Source organism: Acanthopagrus latus, chromosome 21 (assembly GCF_904848185.1).
Source record: "Acanthopagrus latus isolate v.2019 chromosome 21, fAcaLat1.1, whole genome shotgun sequence".
Classification (NCBI taxonomy): Eukaryota; Metazoa; Chordata; class Actinopteri; order Spariformes; family Sparidae; genus Acanthopagrus; species Acanthopagrus latus.
The window spans coordinates 13,818,798-13,836,052 of NC_051059.1; the positions used below are offsets into that span (position 1 = coordinate 13,818,798).

The 17,255-nt window shown below is 40.1% G+C and overlaps 1 protein-coding gene across 2 annotated transcripts; it reads left to right on the forward strand.

The window, feature by feature from the left end:
- Positions 1-1,073: 1,073 nt before the first annotated feature.
- Positions 1,074-16,123, forward strand: ap1m1 (adaptor related protein complex 1 subunit mu 1). Of its 2 annotated transcripts, XM_037084798.1 has the most exons (12): positions 1,074-1,286; positions 2,176-2,332; positions 2,458-2,525; positions 2,754-2,884; positions 3,817-3,964; positions 4,162-4,288; positions 4,602-4,744; positions 7,712-7,783; positions 8,056-8,214; positions 8,437-8,562; positions 14,775-14,850; positions 15,266-16,123. In XM_037084798.1, the coding sequence occupies exons 1-12, from the start codon at positions 1,245-1,247 to the stop codon at positions 15,286-15,288; spliced, it is 1,272 nt and encodes a 423-aa protein (XP_036940693.1). In that variant the 5' UTR covers positions 1,074-1,244; the 3' UTR covers positions 15,289-16,123. The 2 variants fall into 2 exon arrangements, with proteins under 2 accessions (XP_036940693.1, XP_036940694.1); XM_037084799.1 differs by lacking the exon at positions 1,074-1,286 and having other exon boundaries at positions 2,277-2,332; positions 2,458-2,527; positions 2,755-2,884.
- The last annotated feature ends 1,132 nt before the right edge of the window (positions 16,124-17,255 follow it).

A 17,255-nucleotide genomic window follows, 5' to 3' on the forward strand; every position in this document is an offset into this window, starting at 1 on the left:
TTCTGTGGTCTTGTGGTATGGGCTCGTTTTTGTGGCCTTGGCTTTGTCATTTGTTGCAATTTTTTAGAAATCTTAATGCTACAATATAAAACGGTACCTGACACAGTAGTGTGCTTCTAACTTTTGTTGCAATCGTTTGTGGAAGGTATTTTCCTGGTAACATGACTACCCCCTTGTGCACAAAAGTGAAATCTTTGAAGAAATGTTTGGCTCGCAGGGAGCTGTCAACGCAAACCGATCGTTAACTTGAACGCTGACCGTTATCCAGACATTTTTGCCTGTCACCACTAATGCTCTTGTGGCTGAGTGGGAATATATTCCTGTTTCAAGGTTCCAAAATCATGTAGAAAGCCTGGAGACAAACACTGCTGGCAACAAAAGTGACAATAAGTAACAGGAAGGACAGGGAAAGAAATAAAATCTTTAAAAATGAGTGTCTGATATGCACACTCCAATGAAAATGTGATAATGCTTTCTTTGTAGTCACTTGATTTATTTAATATTTTTCGCTCTCTCTTGATATTTTCTATTCTTGTTTGTGTTTCTTCAGATTATATTTTAATTGCATATGGTTATATTTAAGTGTGTCCCACATGATATTCAGTACACCTCAACCTTAACGAGCTTCATTGCATTTTTATCTGAACAGCTGAGCAGTGATACCTAAAAACTGTGTGGTGCAGATCAGTCATGTGTCCAGTAGGGAGAGCTACATGATAAAAACATAAAAAAGACAATGTTGATGACAAGACAGGCACGGGTTACTGCAACACTACTCTGAAATTCTGGATGCTTATAAGACTGCTCGAAATCTTTACAGAACATGTGTGCACTGAAGTAAGTCTGGTTTTGAATCTATGTCTATCAGAATAAATGCAAATTGCACTTCAGATAATTCAAAACTCGAAATTCATATTTACATCACATCGTATTACCCAGCATTTATTACAGAGAAATATTTGTGAAAAAATCTCTTGGGGGAAAAAAGTATTTTTTGTGGGTAATGTTATGGATTGAAAAGCACTTTCGTCCTACTTCTGTCTGGAGCACTACGTCCTCCCGTCCCATAGGGGGCGCTCGTCGGATGCAGGGCTGGTGTGTTGAATAAGGAAGGGTGGCTTTTCCTTTTCGGTATTATGAATGAAAGTCTGTCCTATGATTTTAGCCCAGAAATAGTTACAAGTGAGCGCTATCAATAAGGTACTGTTACGGAGCTGAACTAAGCTCACGCAAATTAGTTCAAGATGTCTGCGAGTGCGGTGTATGTCTTGGACTTGAAAGGAAAGGTAAGTGAACGGTGCTGCTGCTGCGTTGCTAAGCTAACGTTAGCCTAGCCACCACATTCCTCATTGACAGATTATGATGTGGTTCAGTCTGCAGCAGGTTTCCAAACGTGTCATTGCTTTTTGATGCTGCGTTAAGGTCTCGGCCTTGAAATTTGGGCCATAACGATGCATCTAAGGTAAAAAGGGCGGTTTGGTGTGATGAGTAAAACTGAAAAATACAAGGCCACGTAACGCTACGCAAGAATAACGACGGATAAGCTGACTAACGAACTGGTGACCAGCTGTTGGCAGCAGGGAATGTGAAAAGGATGCCAAACCCCCCCCAAAAATCTCAAGTTTCATTTCTCACTGCGTCTTTGCAAGGTGTTACATACGTTTTGGTACTATCCTACAGCCTGTTTTTAACCGCGAACGTCTTGTAGTGAACTCGGCGGATACGTTATACGTCAAAATGCATTGAATTTAAGAAGCATCTCAAGTTTACAACCTGTGCTTCCACCGCCCACAGCTCTGTGTCAGTGGTGTTTAACTGCTTAAGTGACAGTTGCATCAAAGACAAGAGACCTTTTAAGCTGAAGAACTGTTTTAAAGGTGCTTTACTCAGGATCTAAATGTTCGAAGTCCGTTTAGTGCATACACAACATGGATCAGGACACAAATAATCTCCTGAAGCGTGTTTAAAGAATTAACAAAACTATAGGTGTGTGAGTGAACCCATATATAAATACAAAAGATTTTGGCCATAATTGAAATCCTTCAATAACTGCCAGCATTTTGACAACTATATAAACAATATATATCCATATCAGCTCTCATATTTTTGCTGCAACTCTTTACATACAGTATCAGTGATACCGCAAACTATACAATTGCTATCTGTTCTTTTAAGGTCCTGGTGTGTCGGAATTACCGAGGAGATGTGGACATGTCAGAGATCGAGCACTTCATGACACTTCTGATGGACAAAGAGGAGGAGGGGACGCTCTCTCCCATCCTGGCTCATGGAGGAGTCCGATTCATGTGGATTAAACACAATAACCTCTACTGTATCCTTTTTGTTCCTGTATTATATTTGTACCTGAGCTTCTCATCAGTACTCGGTATTATGTTTAGTTTTGCTGATTGGGTTTTCTGATCTTGTAGCCACATTTCTTAACAGACATCACATCAGTGGTTGCAACGTCCAAGAAAAATGCGAGCGTCTCGCTGGTTTTCTCCTTCTTGTACAAAATTGTCCAGGTGGGGTTGAATTGCTCTTACCTGCTTTGGTCTACAGCAGATTTAGATGACTAACAAAGCTGGCCACTCTAGAATAGAATAGAATTCCTTTTATTGTCATTGTAAGCTCAGTTTACAATGAAATCACAGATGCATCTTTTCAGTGCAATATAATACAACATAACATAAAACATCTATTTACAGTGATGGTCAGACATAGTTATAGAAACATGTCTTTGTGTTCTTCAGGTTTTTTCAGAATACTTCAAAGAATTGGAGGAAGAGAGCATTAGAGATAACTTTGTCATCATATACGAGCTGATGGATGAGCTGATGGACTTCGGCTATCCGCAGACCACAGACAGCAAGATTCTGCAAGAGTGAGTACCCTCTCACCACAATGTCAAACGTGCCTGGGCACTATATGGATTGCCTATTGTAAGAGTAAAACACAACCCCCACCCCAGTCACAGTTGGTTCGACCTGCTGCTGTCTAAATGAATATAAAGGGTTATCCACTGCCGTACCACCAGACTACTGATCAGCTTCTTTTATTCAGCCTCCATCACAAAAACATGTTTTCTTTGCAGAATAAAGGGACTACAACTTGTGCTTTATAGTATAATCCTGTGTTGTAGAATGAAAAATAGATGAAACTTGACGTTGATATCTGACGATCAAGTCAATCACAAACCCCAGTTTACCCATAACGTTACATTCATTTAGCTGATGTTTTCATCCAAAGCAAGTTATAGTAGATGCATTCAAGCCAAACATAAGAAATAAAATATGTCAAATCTGCTGAATTCCTTTTAGAGCTTTCAGTAATTATTTGAAACAGTTAAAAGGCTGCAAATCATAATAGTTGAAGAAGCTTTAAATAACAAGGTCGGCATTTTAACCTGATATTCAACGTTACCAAAACTGTCCGTGTTAAGCATGTGTTAATCAGCTGTAATCAGCAGTTTAACGAATCAGTCTTGCACATCGTGTCAATCCAGCTTTCTACTGGTGTGAACATCTTGTATGTTAATTGTTATATAGATGTTAAATCAGATTAATCTTTTAAGCTTTGTTGTACTGTCATTGACCGTTAAAACTTACAGTACTGTGGTTGACACAGACATGTAGCAAGCTAACTCTGGATTTCCCCCACTGTTCAGACTACTGCAATCAGTCAGACAGTCCTCCCTCAGTAACCATGAGACTCTCTGTTTTCCTTTGATGCTCTCTGGGAACGCACGACTGCAGACAGTTGATTTCCCCTTTTTTTTCTGTATTTTGCCTCAGTGTTTACATTTTTGTCTCGCAGATACATAACCCAGGAGGGGCACAAGTTAGACACTGGCGCCCCGCGACCCCCAGCCACAGTAACCAACGCTGTCTCCTGGAGGTCAGAGGGCATCAAGTACAGGAAGAACGAGGTCTTCCTGGACGTCATTGAGTCAGTCAACCTCCTGGTAGGAACTCCTTGTTTTAGAAGCACTGTGTTGCTTAAGGAAAGCCAGTCACAGTTTTTGTAAACTTCCTCCCAGTGTGCGTCACAACAATAGTCGGCTGATGTCGCTGTATTTCTGCACGCTCTCTGTACGCTTTCTTTGGTGGGTTTCTCTGTCCCTTTGTGACCTGCTGACACTGTAATCCCTCTGTGTTTCAGGTTAGTGCCAATGGTAATGTTCTACGTAGTGAGATCGTGGGCTCCATTAAGATGCGTGTCTTCTTGTCTGGAATGCCCGAGTTGCGTTTGGGCCTTAATGACAAGGTTCTGTTCGAAAACACCGGACGTGAGTTCTTTCTTACAACAAACTTTGGTCATATTGTATAAAAAAAGTGTTTCGGTTAATTTAGGAGCTGCCCAATGGAATTGTGATTATAATTAATGACCCTTTCAATGTATACAAAAGTGAAAATCATACATTTGTTCTTGGAACTTACTGCTTTGTCCATCCGTCACGTCACACTGATTGGAAAAACGTTATTTGCCATTTCAGTTTGACCTAGTCCTGATTTACACAAGTTGATGCAAAACAGGTTAATTCTTCTTGTATTTTTATTTTTCCTTTTAAAATGATCTGTTTTGTTTCTTTCATCTTGCAGGAGGGAAGAGTAAATCAGTAGAGCTGGAGGATGTCAAGTTTCATCAGTGTGTCCGTCTGTCTCGCTTCGAGAATGACCGTACCATCTCCTTCATTCCTCCAGATGGAGAGTTTGAGCTCATGTCTTACCGACTCAACACTCATGTGAGTACTGTGGATCAGACGCTCTCCAGCCCCTTTTGTATTCTTCCAACAGGGTCTGGTGGTTTCACGGATTGACGCATAACAAGAGTATGGTATGAAATTAACACATGCCAAGCACAGAACCATTCCACACTTGCTTGGTGATTTTCTGAGATGATAGCAGTTAAGTTCCTTTGGTTCTTGTAGCCTATTAAAATGTGTCCTAACATGCCACCATATCAACCAAAAAACCCCCCTTACACTCCCTCTCCGAGGCGGGAGTATTGCACCGTTATTCCATCTCCCGTCTGTATGAAATTTACAGAGGGCAGAATCGGGGACAGTTTTCATTCCGCCTCTGATCTGACAGCTGAGGTAAAAACAGATGTGAATTGACATGAGTGTGAAAGTGTAAGCTGGCAGGGTGCGACATGTTGATGGCCTTCACAGTCCACCAACAAAACAGATCCTCGAGTGGATGTTGCTCAAAATAAAAGCCATTCAAACTAAAAAATCTCCCACACAAAGCAACGTAACAATACCAAATAACAGTAACATGATAGCAGGTAGAGTGTCTGGCAACTAATATGAAGAAAAAATGCTGAATTTATATGTGGAAAAGTGTCTGTCACCCTGTCTGCTCTACCCACTCCTCATAACACTTCTGCTCTGAAAACCGAGAGAGCCAGGCAGCTCCCGCCATTTACTGGCGCTGATAATGCAATGTGATTTTGAGCAAAAAACAACGACAATCTTGTCCATGCTGCTCGCTCACACCACTCATGTACATCACCAGATGATGCATTGAACGTTATTTGTAACAATTCCCTGATTCTCTACTGCAATGGCGAGAGTGTCAGAGTTGTAATATTTTTGGAAAATACACCCGTTTTTTCCTTTAACCACTAGACCATCAATTCAACACGGCGTGAAATAAATTGTGATAAAAGCAGGTGAATCATGAATATATACAACAGTAAATGATTCGAGCACATTTGGTGTTCCATGTTTCATGTTTCTTTTCTGGCCTTAAAAGTAAAGCAGTCCACTAGAGTAACTTCAGCCAGTTTCTCTATGGTGTCTGGTAAAATTTACAAAAAATAATGAGCTAAGATGTTTACAACGACTTACTACAATGCACAGTTGGCGCAAGAGCTAAATCTTTGTACACAAAACTTCTAAATTGGAAACGGCGAAAGAGACTGGGTCGCAGCCAAACCAGCCTTTTGTCAAGTGGGGCTGAATTGCATCATTGTGAACCAGGCCTCCTACTTTATAAATCCGAACTGTGTAGTTATAAAGGAAGTAGAAAATCAAATATAATGAGTAATACCGGAGGCTTCAAGGAAGCACATTAGGTTAAAAAAGTTTAAACTGGCATCAAATTCTCACTAATATTTCACAATAGGGTTTCCAGTAAGCTTGTGAGAAGGGAAGTAGAACAGTGGAGCAGAGGTTGTTCCAGTTTTAGCAGGCAGTAACCAGCACAAAATGATTTGAAATGAACTACCCAAGAAACAACCATTTTAAAAATCGAATGTTATTTAGATGATATAAAGACAAGTGCAAGACTTGAAACTACAACAGTTGCACATTTCTCTTTAAAAATCTGTTAAAATTCTTTTACAAATGAAAAGACACATCCACTTCCAGAAGTTACAAATTTCTTCCATTTTAAAGTGTTTCAAACAATGTGAATTCTATTTTACATGTAATTAAAATCTCACTCACTCACCTCAGAGGTAGATATACAGGCCAGCATAATTTTATTGTGGAAAGATAAGTTTCTATTTACATGTGGAAGAAACAACGAAAAAACCAAGTGACAGAAATTTGCTGTTGAGAAATGCAAAATGAACCTTTAAATAGTTTGTCCAGCAGAAACAAATTACATGTTGCATTTCTTTAACTGTAAAATATAAGGCTCGTTGTCCATTTTGGTCACAATGGCGGAAGGTCTGAGAAATCCAATTGATTAACATTGTTGTTTGTGTTATGTTATGTGTTATTTAGTGTGTCATTATTTAACTGATACATTGTTGGTGGGTTATTTAAAACTTTCGAATAATGATATCAGTATTGGACTCAAATCTGTGAAGGGGTGAATGTTATAAATATGTATCGAAAACCAACAGTGATCAGTTAAATGTATTCACGTCGTTAATAAAATATGATTTCATAGATATTAAATACACGTTAACTTTTGATTTATAACTATTGCTCGCTGATTAGTTATATTTGATTTTAAAAAACATTACTGCAACATCGAAGCTGTATTAAGATTAGAACCCTTAATAGGGAAGAGCGTTTATTTAAGTACCTTAAAGTTCAATTTGCCACCATTTCATTGAAGAAGCCTTTGGTTTTAGATTAGAGCATCTACCCATCGGTCATTCACCAGAATAATCCACAAACTCTGTGCTGGATCATCTTCGCCTTGGTTGAAGAAAACATGAGTTGTCTTATCAAATCACGGTGAACATTGTTGGTAATTTAGGCAAACTTTGCCTTTACATAAAATGTTTTTGATTAATTTCAGAAACTGCTCACACACCACGCTGTCATAATGACAGTCACCATGTTTTAATCAAATACGGTAAATGCTAATGACCCCTCCATGAACCCAGACACTATAAACATGTTTAAGGTCTATACAGTCACAAACCTGTTGCACAACTACACAGCCTGTTAAGAGCCCTCCCAGGTTTGCGCAGTCCAGGTTTTTCCCCCTAGACTTCCTCTGCAACATTGAGATCTCACAACACTGATTCCACACAATGCAGATTTAAGTGTGTGACTACTCGCTGTTGTTGTTGAAAGTTGTGGAAACTGAGAAAATCTAAGTTCTATTCCATAACATGTTGTTAGTTGCTGTTGTAGTAACACCTGCTGTCCACTAGGTGGTGACTGTGTCATGTGTTATTTAAACTGCCATGTGTGATAAACGGAATAGAGGCTCCTGTTAAAAATCTGTTGTTTGTATCTTAGGTGAAGCCCTTGATCTGGATTGAATCTGTTATTGAGAAGCACTCCCACAGTCGGATCGAGTACATGATCAAGGTGGGTCAGTTGCCATGACTTTTATCTCGGCGTTGTTGTTGTTGTCATAAACACACTGTCATAGTTATTCATAACAGAACAAGTAAAGAGTCATTTGAGGGAAGTGCAGTCAATTATAATGATTTTCAGGGACTTTGTTCTTCTTTAGATTGTGCGTCTCATTCTCACACATCAAACCCTTTTAATGCTATAATTAAAACTATCATTATGTTTTAATACCGTGTTCAAGCGGAACATCGTGTTAAACTTGACCTGCTTGTTTCTTGTCTCAGGCAAAGAGTCAGTTCAAGAGGCGTTCCACAGCCAACAACGTGGAGATCCACATTCCAGTGCCAACGGACGCTGACTCACCCAAATTCAAGACCACAGTGGGCAGCGTCAAGTGGGTGCCTGAGAACAGTGAGATCGTCTGGTCGATCAAGTCCTTCCCCGTGAGCAGAAATTATGACTCATGAGTATCATAAAGATGGTTAAAACTTGACTTATGTTTGTGTTTTTTGGTAACACCAAAATAAGAATTGGGGTTGCAGTTTTTCCACCACGATGTCAGTTTCTGCATTTGTTCCATAGCTGATGCTTATAAAAACTTGATTTAGCGCACGCAGATTCCAGAGTCATATGGAGTTTGTGTTGTGACTTGTGTTGTGTTGCAGGGTGGAAAGGAGTATTTGATGCGGGCCCACTTTGGTCTGCCGAGTGTAGAGGCTGAAGATAAGGAGGGGAAGCCACCAATCAGTGTCAAGTTTGAGATCCCTTACTTCACCACCTCAGGCATCCAGGTACACCTCACACACATCCGCACATGACCTCTGTTAAACTCGTCGAGTAATTTGTTTAGCCTACTTGCAGCAGCACATGGACAGAGGTAAAATAAGCTTTGCAGGCAAAATGTTATCACAGGAACATTCACTAAATCTGTTTACAGTCGCTCAAACTATGTTTATCATTCCAATATAGCAAACCATCTGGCTGCACATTCAAACATATGCTGCAGTTTATTTGCACCTGCGTGCATAGTCCAAATATCTTGTGGTTTTCTGTTGTTTCTCTGTCATCCTGGATTTAGAATTTGTGGCACGTAGCAGTGTCTCCCAAATGTACTCCCTCAGCAGAGCAGGAATTTAAACAATTCATATTTGTCCTGTTTTTGGCCAGAGGGGGCAGTGAGGGAGCACTGTTAAACTCTCAGATTCCTTCTGTGGTAGAGAAAATTTCTACTGTTGAGCGAAGCAGAAAGCAGCTGCTCATCAGCTTGGACATGGCCCTCTGCTTTTTATGTTAATCACAGTCATTGAAAATGTCTCTCTGAGTTACAGGTAAGTAGATTCATTGGATTTTGATTGCGATTCCCATGAAACTGAGAGGAGAAGCTAATGTTTTTCCTCCATGTTTGAATGAAAACTCTTGCTGACCACAGACTTACACAGATACGCTGCACTTACTGTATAATCACAGTTGTCCCGTGATTATACGTGCAGCACCACAGCAACACAAAATTAAGTTTTCCCATGTCTTGATGTGAGGAAACGGTGGCAACTTGAAAAAACTCTTGAAAATATCATATTTTTGCCCGAAGAGAGAAAACAGCAGTTTTACACACTTACAGCTCAGTGCTGCATTAACTGACTTAAATTCAATTGACTTAATTATCTAAAGCAAGAGCTTTTAAACTGAAAGTGTCGTTCAAACCAGAAGTTTTAAATTACTTCATTCATCTCAATGCTAGTTTTCTAAGAACATAGGATGAGTAATATCAGCTAAGACAGACTTTAAAATGATGGATTGTATAGCTCAATAGAACAGAGTGATAATGCAGAATCTTCACCCCAAAGGATTAGTTGCATCTTCAAAGTGACCTTAGTGTGGGGTTTATAGATCTAGCTATCTATCTATCTATCATCCCACACTTGGGTCACTTTGAAGACGCATCTGATCCTCAGCTGATCCACATCTTTAGATGCAGTCATCTCCTCCACTGTTACCTCCCTCAGATTTTCACTATGGTTCTGTACATTAGTCAGTTAAGTATGTGATGAACTTCAGTCACACTGTAATTGCAAAATGTGCGTTAGAGGCAGCTGTCATCTCTGTCATAGATTTTCTTGAACAATTACTAATTCCAAAACCAAACATTCAACATGGAAAATGACATCATGTTACCCATGTACTGTTAGTAAGTGTTTCTGTTAAAGGAAGTGCAGGGAGTAGATCCGTATAGCAGCCACGTATATCACTGATGAATTTATATAGCTGTATAAACACCTCAATTTCATATGAATGTTCTGTTTCAAAACGTACTGTAATCATATTTTTAACAAAAAGCGCTTTGATCAACTGTATTCTTCTTGACTGTTGAGCTCCTCAGTCTCTACTTCCAACACACTTTTATTTATTTAACTTCTCATACTGCTTTCTGTTTAACTCTCATTAAAAGAGCTAAAAGGTCATATTTTCCAGCTTCTCCACATTTCCTATGATGCTCAATAAAATGTTATTAGGTTGTACGGACATTACGCAGCCCACTCGGAAACAAGACGCTCAGTTAATTGAAATCTATAATACTCTTAATTGGGGTGTATTTGGTGGTATAAGAATGCTTGTCATTTTCCAAGATAATTTAGCAGCTCCTTCCATCCTTTTACTTTTGTTTGCAAGAACGTTAATGAACAGATGCTCAAATAAAAGCAAGTGAAGTCAACGTGCTACGATGAAGGCAGGTGTGGAGTCACTTATCAGTGAACCAAAGACCTGTGTTGTGTTAAATGTTAACATGTCTTTCAAAGACAACTTTTCATTTATTTTCAGGTCTTTCATGGTCATCAATCCATTCAATTAGAGTAACACATTTTCACACAACTCTTCTTATGGATCTTCAAAATGTTAAAAACAAAACGTACCTCCAAAGCATTTTTTTTTCCAAAGGTAAAAGATAAAGAAAATTAACTAAAGATCTTATAAAACCAAGAAAAAGTCTCCTGATACGCAGCGCAATCTTTATAGAACTAGGTCATACTTTCTCATCTCTTTGGTTGATGGATCCTCTTTTTGTGGTTTTTGAAAAACCATTGCTGAGTTGTATTCAAATACAAAAAAAAACAGGGTATTTCCTCTTTAGATCTGGACACACCCTTTTGGCAGAGACGTTACTGTCCACAGAGATAAGAGTGAAGTGGTCAAAGTTAAAGACCATTATTGTTTTTAAATGTGGCTTTTTCTTTTGGTTCAATAACGGTATTAGCGGTACCACATCGGATTTATTTTGTTTTGAGTCATTGCAAAAATTCACACTGATATAATCATTTGAAGAAGTATGCAGTGGAGTAATGTTAAATTAATCATACTGGCAACAGATTACGAACAGAAAACTGTATTCCGAAGCAATATTCACTGTCTTAGCAATACTATTGTTACTATTAAAGGAAATTTCAGCTGACTGGTTGAGTAGTTTTTAAAAAAGTTCAGTAGGCCGTTGGAAGCAGCACTAATTAGAAATAGAAATACATGGTGAAACCTATGAAACCAGAAACAGCCTAATGTCAAGAATGATTTTTCTTCCGTTACAATCTTTAGCTTCCTGGAAGGAAGCCACCTGAAAAGGTCTGGTTCTGAAAAACCGCAGTGCGCCCTGGGGACTTTTTTTTTTCTTTTTTGTTTGTGCCCCAACTTAATTTAACTGAGTAGTAGAGATGGCTCAGGTAGCTTGAATTGAGTACAACAAAGAAGATGTGACAAATCAAAAGTTCTAGACTTAAGTAGTCGAGATAAACATTTAAGGTTTGAGTCCGAAACTTAATTTGAAGTATGCGTGGGAGGATAGGAAAATTGAATATCACAGTGATCCTGTCCAACAAAACTGTGAGTCACAATATTATCCTGACAATCATCAAAATATTCCTAAAACTTGAAAACCTAAATTGCACTAAAACATAGAAACAATATTATATTCACACATTATATATATATATTTTCTTTTTTAATAACAAACAGGAAACAATATTTTTATCCCATCACAGATGGGACATTGGACACAAAGAGCAAATCTTTAATAAGCATAAATCACAAGGTCCCCCTGCACGACTCAGTGTGTGTTTTTTTTATTGCGCTCTTAGATAGAATCTGTTCTGTCCCGTCCAAAATTTGTAGTTTTGACAACTAATATTTGAAAGAAAATAACTTGCATAGCAGTTTTATGAGTTACTGTTACTGTTGCCCGCTGGATTATCAGGACTAGAGTTTTAGATGCCAGTTCCCATGTTGTTGCAGGCCCCAGTACCTCCACTGTCTGTCAAACCAAAATCTTAAAAACGCCTTGCTCACTGTTTGTAACCACACTGTGGTGCGCAGACCATCTCATAGGCAACCTTTTAAGAGCCAGATTCCCATTGAATGCTAGTGTCAGGACAGTAACCTTTCCCTTATTACAGGGCATAAGCAGACTGGGTCTCAGACTCTAATGCAGCCAGCAACACCACTCTGTACGTGTGAGAAGAGGCTGTGAAGTTTAATTAGACACATGTAAATATCAAAGCATGAGAAAGTTCCTCTTAGCTCCACCACTAAATGTAGGGGAGAGCACATGTGAAGTGTGTATGATGCACGTAACTGCACCTTATAAATTTAACTAGAATTGGAGCAACCCCACACTTTGGCCCGAGTGGCAATAAGAGCAGAACTGTAGTTACATTTTCAAATCTCCCGTCTTTAGGTGATGTCGAGGGAACCCAAACAAGCTGGCAGATGCATTATGGGTCATAGCTTCTACCGAAAGCCTGATAAATCCAGACCACACATGTAGTCTGTACTTACCAATCGAGATGCAACAAACATCCTCCTTTCCCCTTCTCATCTGACAAGCCATAATGATATTTTGTGGAGGATGGCTTTTGATGGCTTTCTGCTGACTGCGTACCCACGGTCAGGCCGACTGCATGTTTGGCTGCAGGGTTCAGGGAGAAGTGCTGTGCCGGCAAACTTGGTGATCCCGTGTCTGTGTGTTTGTCGTCATGTGTCTGCCGGCCACGGCGCTCTCTCTCCCTCTCTGACCTCACTGTGTAGTGGAAGGTAATAACAAGGCGGCCACTACCGAGGCCCGCCACACAAATTCCTGCCCTGTCTGTCCGGCTTTCAGCTGGGAACGGGCGCAATGGAGACACGGCACGCCAGCATCTCCCAGAGAGGGGTCGCGTCAGCCTTTAAGATGGCCGCGCTCCCATCGCTTTTAATTGTGAGAGCACAGATCAGACTTTTGTGAGGTTTGTGAGAAAGTTGGTGCCCCTAAAGCACACCGAAGCTTGAACGGTATGTCTGTAATTATTTTTGGAGCGTACAGTGACAGATGGTTATTGCCACCACACGATGAAATGACATACCGCAGAAGAGTAAGTTCTTGACTCAGTGGAAAAGATATCAATTAAACAATATTTCATCTTTTATAAACCGGTCACTTTTTAAATCTAACTAATATGGACAGATTGTCACAGTGGCGCAAGTTTTGAGTGTTTTTTTTCCCCCACCTGATGGCTCATCATGTTCAGACTTGGACAGGCTGGCAGGATATTTTTAGAGTGTATTCTCGAAATTCAGCTCTGTGGTAACATTGCTGTGGTGAAATATCAGTTAATGGCTTGTGAAAGTTGTATCTCAATTATGCTGATGTGCGTTTTTTTCTTTCTCCTCCACCCTGGCGTCGAAAAACAGTATGTTACAGTTATGTAAATTCACATCGAGTGTCCCTTGAAAGCTGTTTTGTATCTGCTTCCCCCTTCTCAGTGTGACTCATACTACTGCTTCCTCATCAGCAACACTTCTCTTACTACAACCTGCATCTTGCTAAAAGCCTAAAGGAGCGCTCCACCGAAAATCTATCTTTTGAGTGTCAAATACTTCCTGTCTATAGGCTTAAAAAAGTAGCTCTTAAAAATGGGTAGCTTTTGCCAACATCTTCTGCAAAGGAGCAGTATGTGAAAAGTCAAAATATTCAAGTAGAATGTTCCTAGAAACATCTTAAACCACTCCTGCAGCATAATGCACTTCACCAAAGTAAAACTTCCAAAAGAACTGTAGAGCTATGAGGAGGTTATAATGTACATTTTCCTTTTGATCTTATTGGAGTTGTCACACAACCACCTCATTGCACATTTTGTGTAAAAGGAATTATTTTATGTCAGTAGATAATATATACAACATATATGCATACATATAAATAAACGCACACTAACGTAGCTGGTCCAAACACTGGAGTTGACGCATCATCACGCAGCAAAAGAGCCAATGCAATTCCCTCAAACATATACTCTACCAGACACCCACATGCATACAGATAGAACAGATGCTGCACTCACTATGGTTTATTTATTTGATATTTTTAATTGAATGAAACACAGACCGTTATAAAATGCTTTAAAACACTACAAAACACGATGTACCAGTCATTCATAACTATGTGCCCGATACCTCTTCAAAAACTGTTTCAGTGTGAGTTTAATTCCCAATTAAGATGATTCTAGGAATGTTCCAGGATCCTGTTAAAGTTCTGCAGGTCACAAATTCCACATGTTGATCCCCAGAACAGAAATAGCTGTTTGTTATTGCACCAAATTTTATTTGAACACACTAGATGCTCAAAAGCTCCTTAGAATTTGTACGTAATGTGGTAGTTGGGCAGTGGTTGTTCATCTGTTTCAGGTGCTTCATGTGCACTGTTGGGACTTCCTCCTCGTGTCTGTTTCCTCTTGGGTGCTCCGGTACTCCACAGTCCATAGACATGCACAGTAGACTTGTCTCCTAATTTTACCATAGGTATTTATATAGTTTGTATTGTATGTGTTGGACTGGCAGCCTGTTCAGGGTCTACTGTGGCTTTTTCCCAGTACATGCTTGTATGAGCTCCAGCATTTTTGCAGTGATGGGCTAACCAAAAAATTGTTCATATCAAAGAACTGTCAGAAAACTTTGTTTATGCCAGTCATTCATCTTTGTTTTCCCTCAACAGGTGCGTTACCTGAAGATCATTGAGAAGAGTGGATATCAGGCCCTGCCGTGGGTGCGCTACATCACCCAAAATGGAGGTAGGTTAAGAGTTCAGAAATGCTTGTGCTCACACACACAGTGCCCATATGTGCTGTTATTAGGCAACAATTGAGCAATGCAGTGCAATGTGGTGGGAACCAACCTTGTACCGATGCAGTTCTATGAAAAGGGGATACAGTGAAGAACATGAGGCAATGTGGCAACGTCCTGCGAAATGTGAGAAAGTGAACTCTTTTTTTTGTTGCGCTTCCCTCATCTTCATACTGACATTACCAAGGTTGCACATGTTGGTCTTTTTGCTAATGTTGCCACTAATTGCCAAACATCCTCATCTCATTTCCTTTGTGTTCCATTCATTCTGTGTGGAAAGCATCAGCTGCCTCCACTCGCTTTATCTCCGATTCGCTCCTTTTCTTTGTCCATTTGATTAAGTCTCGTTCATTTCCTCCTCAGATTACCAGCTCCGGACCCAGTAGGCAGCGCCTCAGCCGGCAGTAGGCAGGTGGAAATCAGAGGGGGCGGAGTCGAGCCGCTAATGTGCTATCAATGGCAGGTGTCAGTCACGAGACCAGAGGACTGTCAGTATCTACTTTTTGTTTTTGTTTTTGTATTCGTTGAAGTTTTATTGATTTCTGATCAATGCAAATAATAGATGGAGCCTTCGGTTAGACAAGGTTTGGAAAAAAAAAAAAGAAGGAAAGTAATTATGTTTTATCACTGTATGGCTCCGAATGTGAGTGAACGCCAAGAAAAAAAAAAGCAGGAGTAATGTTTACATCCAACCCAGATGGTGCGGAGACGTACACAATCTATTAGAAAGGTTCAAAAGTATTATAGTAGTATGTTACAATTCTCTCTTAAAGTTACTGTAATCACCTCAAGACAGGTTAACAACACACTCGCCGGTCAGTCTGAGTATGGTATTTTATATGAAGCTGCTTTGTTCTGCCACAATTCCTCTCTGTTGATTATCTGTATATATTTGTTACATGTTAATGGACTCCAGTGTTATTTGTTTGTAAATTTAAAAAAAAGCTCTCTTTTTTTCTGTATTATCACCTCTGTGTGATGCCATTGATACGTGCCAGAGCGACGCCTTCCTGCATGGCTGTTGTGCTTTTTGTTCATCTGGTAGACTCTTTTGACATTCAGCTTTGCAGTTAAGACTGAAACGTGGTCAGTTTAAGTTGCACGGTAAATAGAATTACCAGTTGTAAAATTCCTCTATTCCCGCCCCGATACCTGTTTTCCCTCTCTCGTCTGTAACCACATTATTTTAAATCATTAAATGTCTATTTAGAGAAACTGTTCCATCGTCTTCTTGCGTCATTTCATGTGTGATGTCACGTGAGTCTTCGCTGTCACAGTGTCATCTGCAGGCACCTGCCCCACAAACCAATGAGGAATGCAGAGGAAAGCTGTGCAGAAAAGGGTTTTTCCTGTATCGGGCCTGTGGTTGTAGCAGAATCCTGGATGGTTCTTTCCACCCTGTCCTGGAGGTCTTTTCAAACAGAGCGACTCTTAATACCCAGGACCTGTGATATCATAGGCAGTTTAGAGCCAGCACTCCGTAAACATGCAGGAGAGCTGGGAAGGATGTGACTCAAGCTGTGGTCAGCGGTCGCAGACATGCGAGAGAGAAACGTAGGATGGACCAGCACAGACTGACTATTGTTCGTGCCAAGCCAGACTGCAGTGGTCCTGCATGAGGTCATTCCTTAAGTTTGTCTTGTAAGGGGACCGTGATACTCTGAATTCATGTGAGTCACCCGCAGCAGGTGCTGAAGGGTTACTCTCACCATGACCTGAAACACCAGATTTGTTCTCATTACTGGTCACATGATGGATTTAATTGTGTCATCAGTGGGCGGTGAGATTATTCTTCAAATTCTCACCAGCGCCTGATTTTGTTGAAACACATACACAGTAACTGTTCGAAGCCTGCCTGGAAACAAAGAATGGTATTCAGCTTCTCACGACAGTCATCAAGATCAAGTTAAGTGTTAACCTGCCTGGAACCAAAACATACCAGTTTCTAGTGTTTTGTTCTTATCTTCAGATGTAACTTTTTTTTTTTTATCTCCAGACATGTAGTTTCACAGCACACTGACATTTTCCAGAGTAACGTTTTAAATATTTCAGCAATATGCGATTTCAGGCAGACATTTCCTGTCATAACAGTTTGACTTAGAAAACAAGTCAGTTAAGTCGGCTGTATTTGGAGAAGAGCAAAGCGATCTGCAAATAATGTGGTAATAGGCAGTTTCTTTGTCTGTTTTAGGACTTTTGCTGATTTGCAGAGCTAATCTCTGACTGCAGTCTGGCGTGCGAATACTTGTTGTATCCAGCAGTGATCTGACTGTCAGGTATGAGACTGCTAACAGCACCTACTCAGATTAGATGTACCTGCGCCTCTGGTGTTGGGTGGCGGGGGGGAGACAGT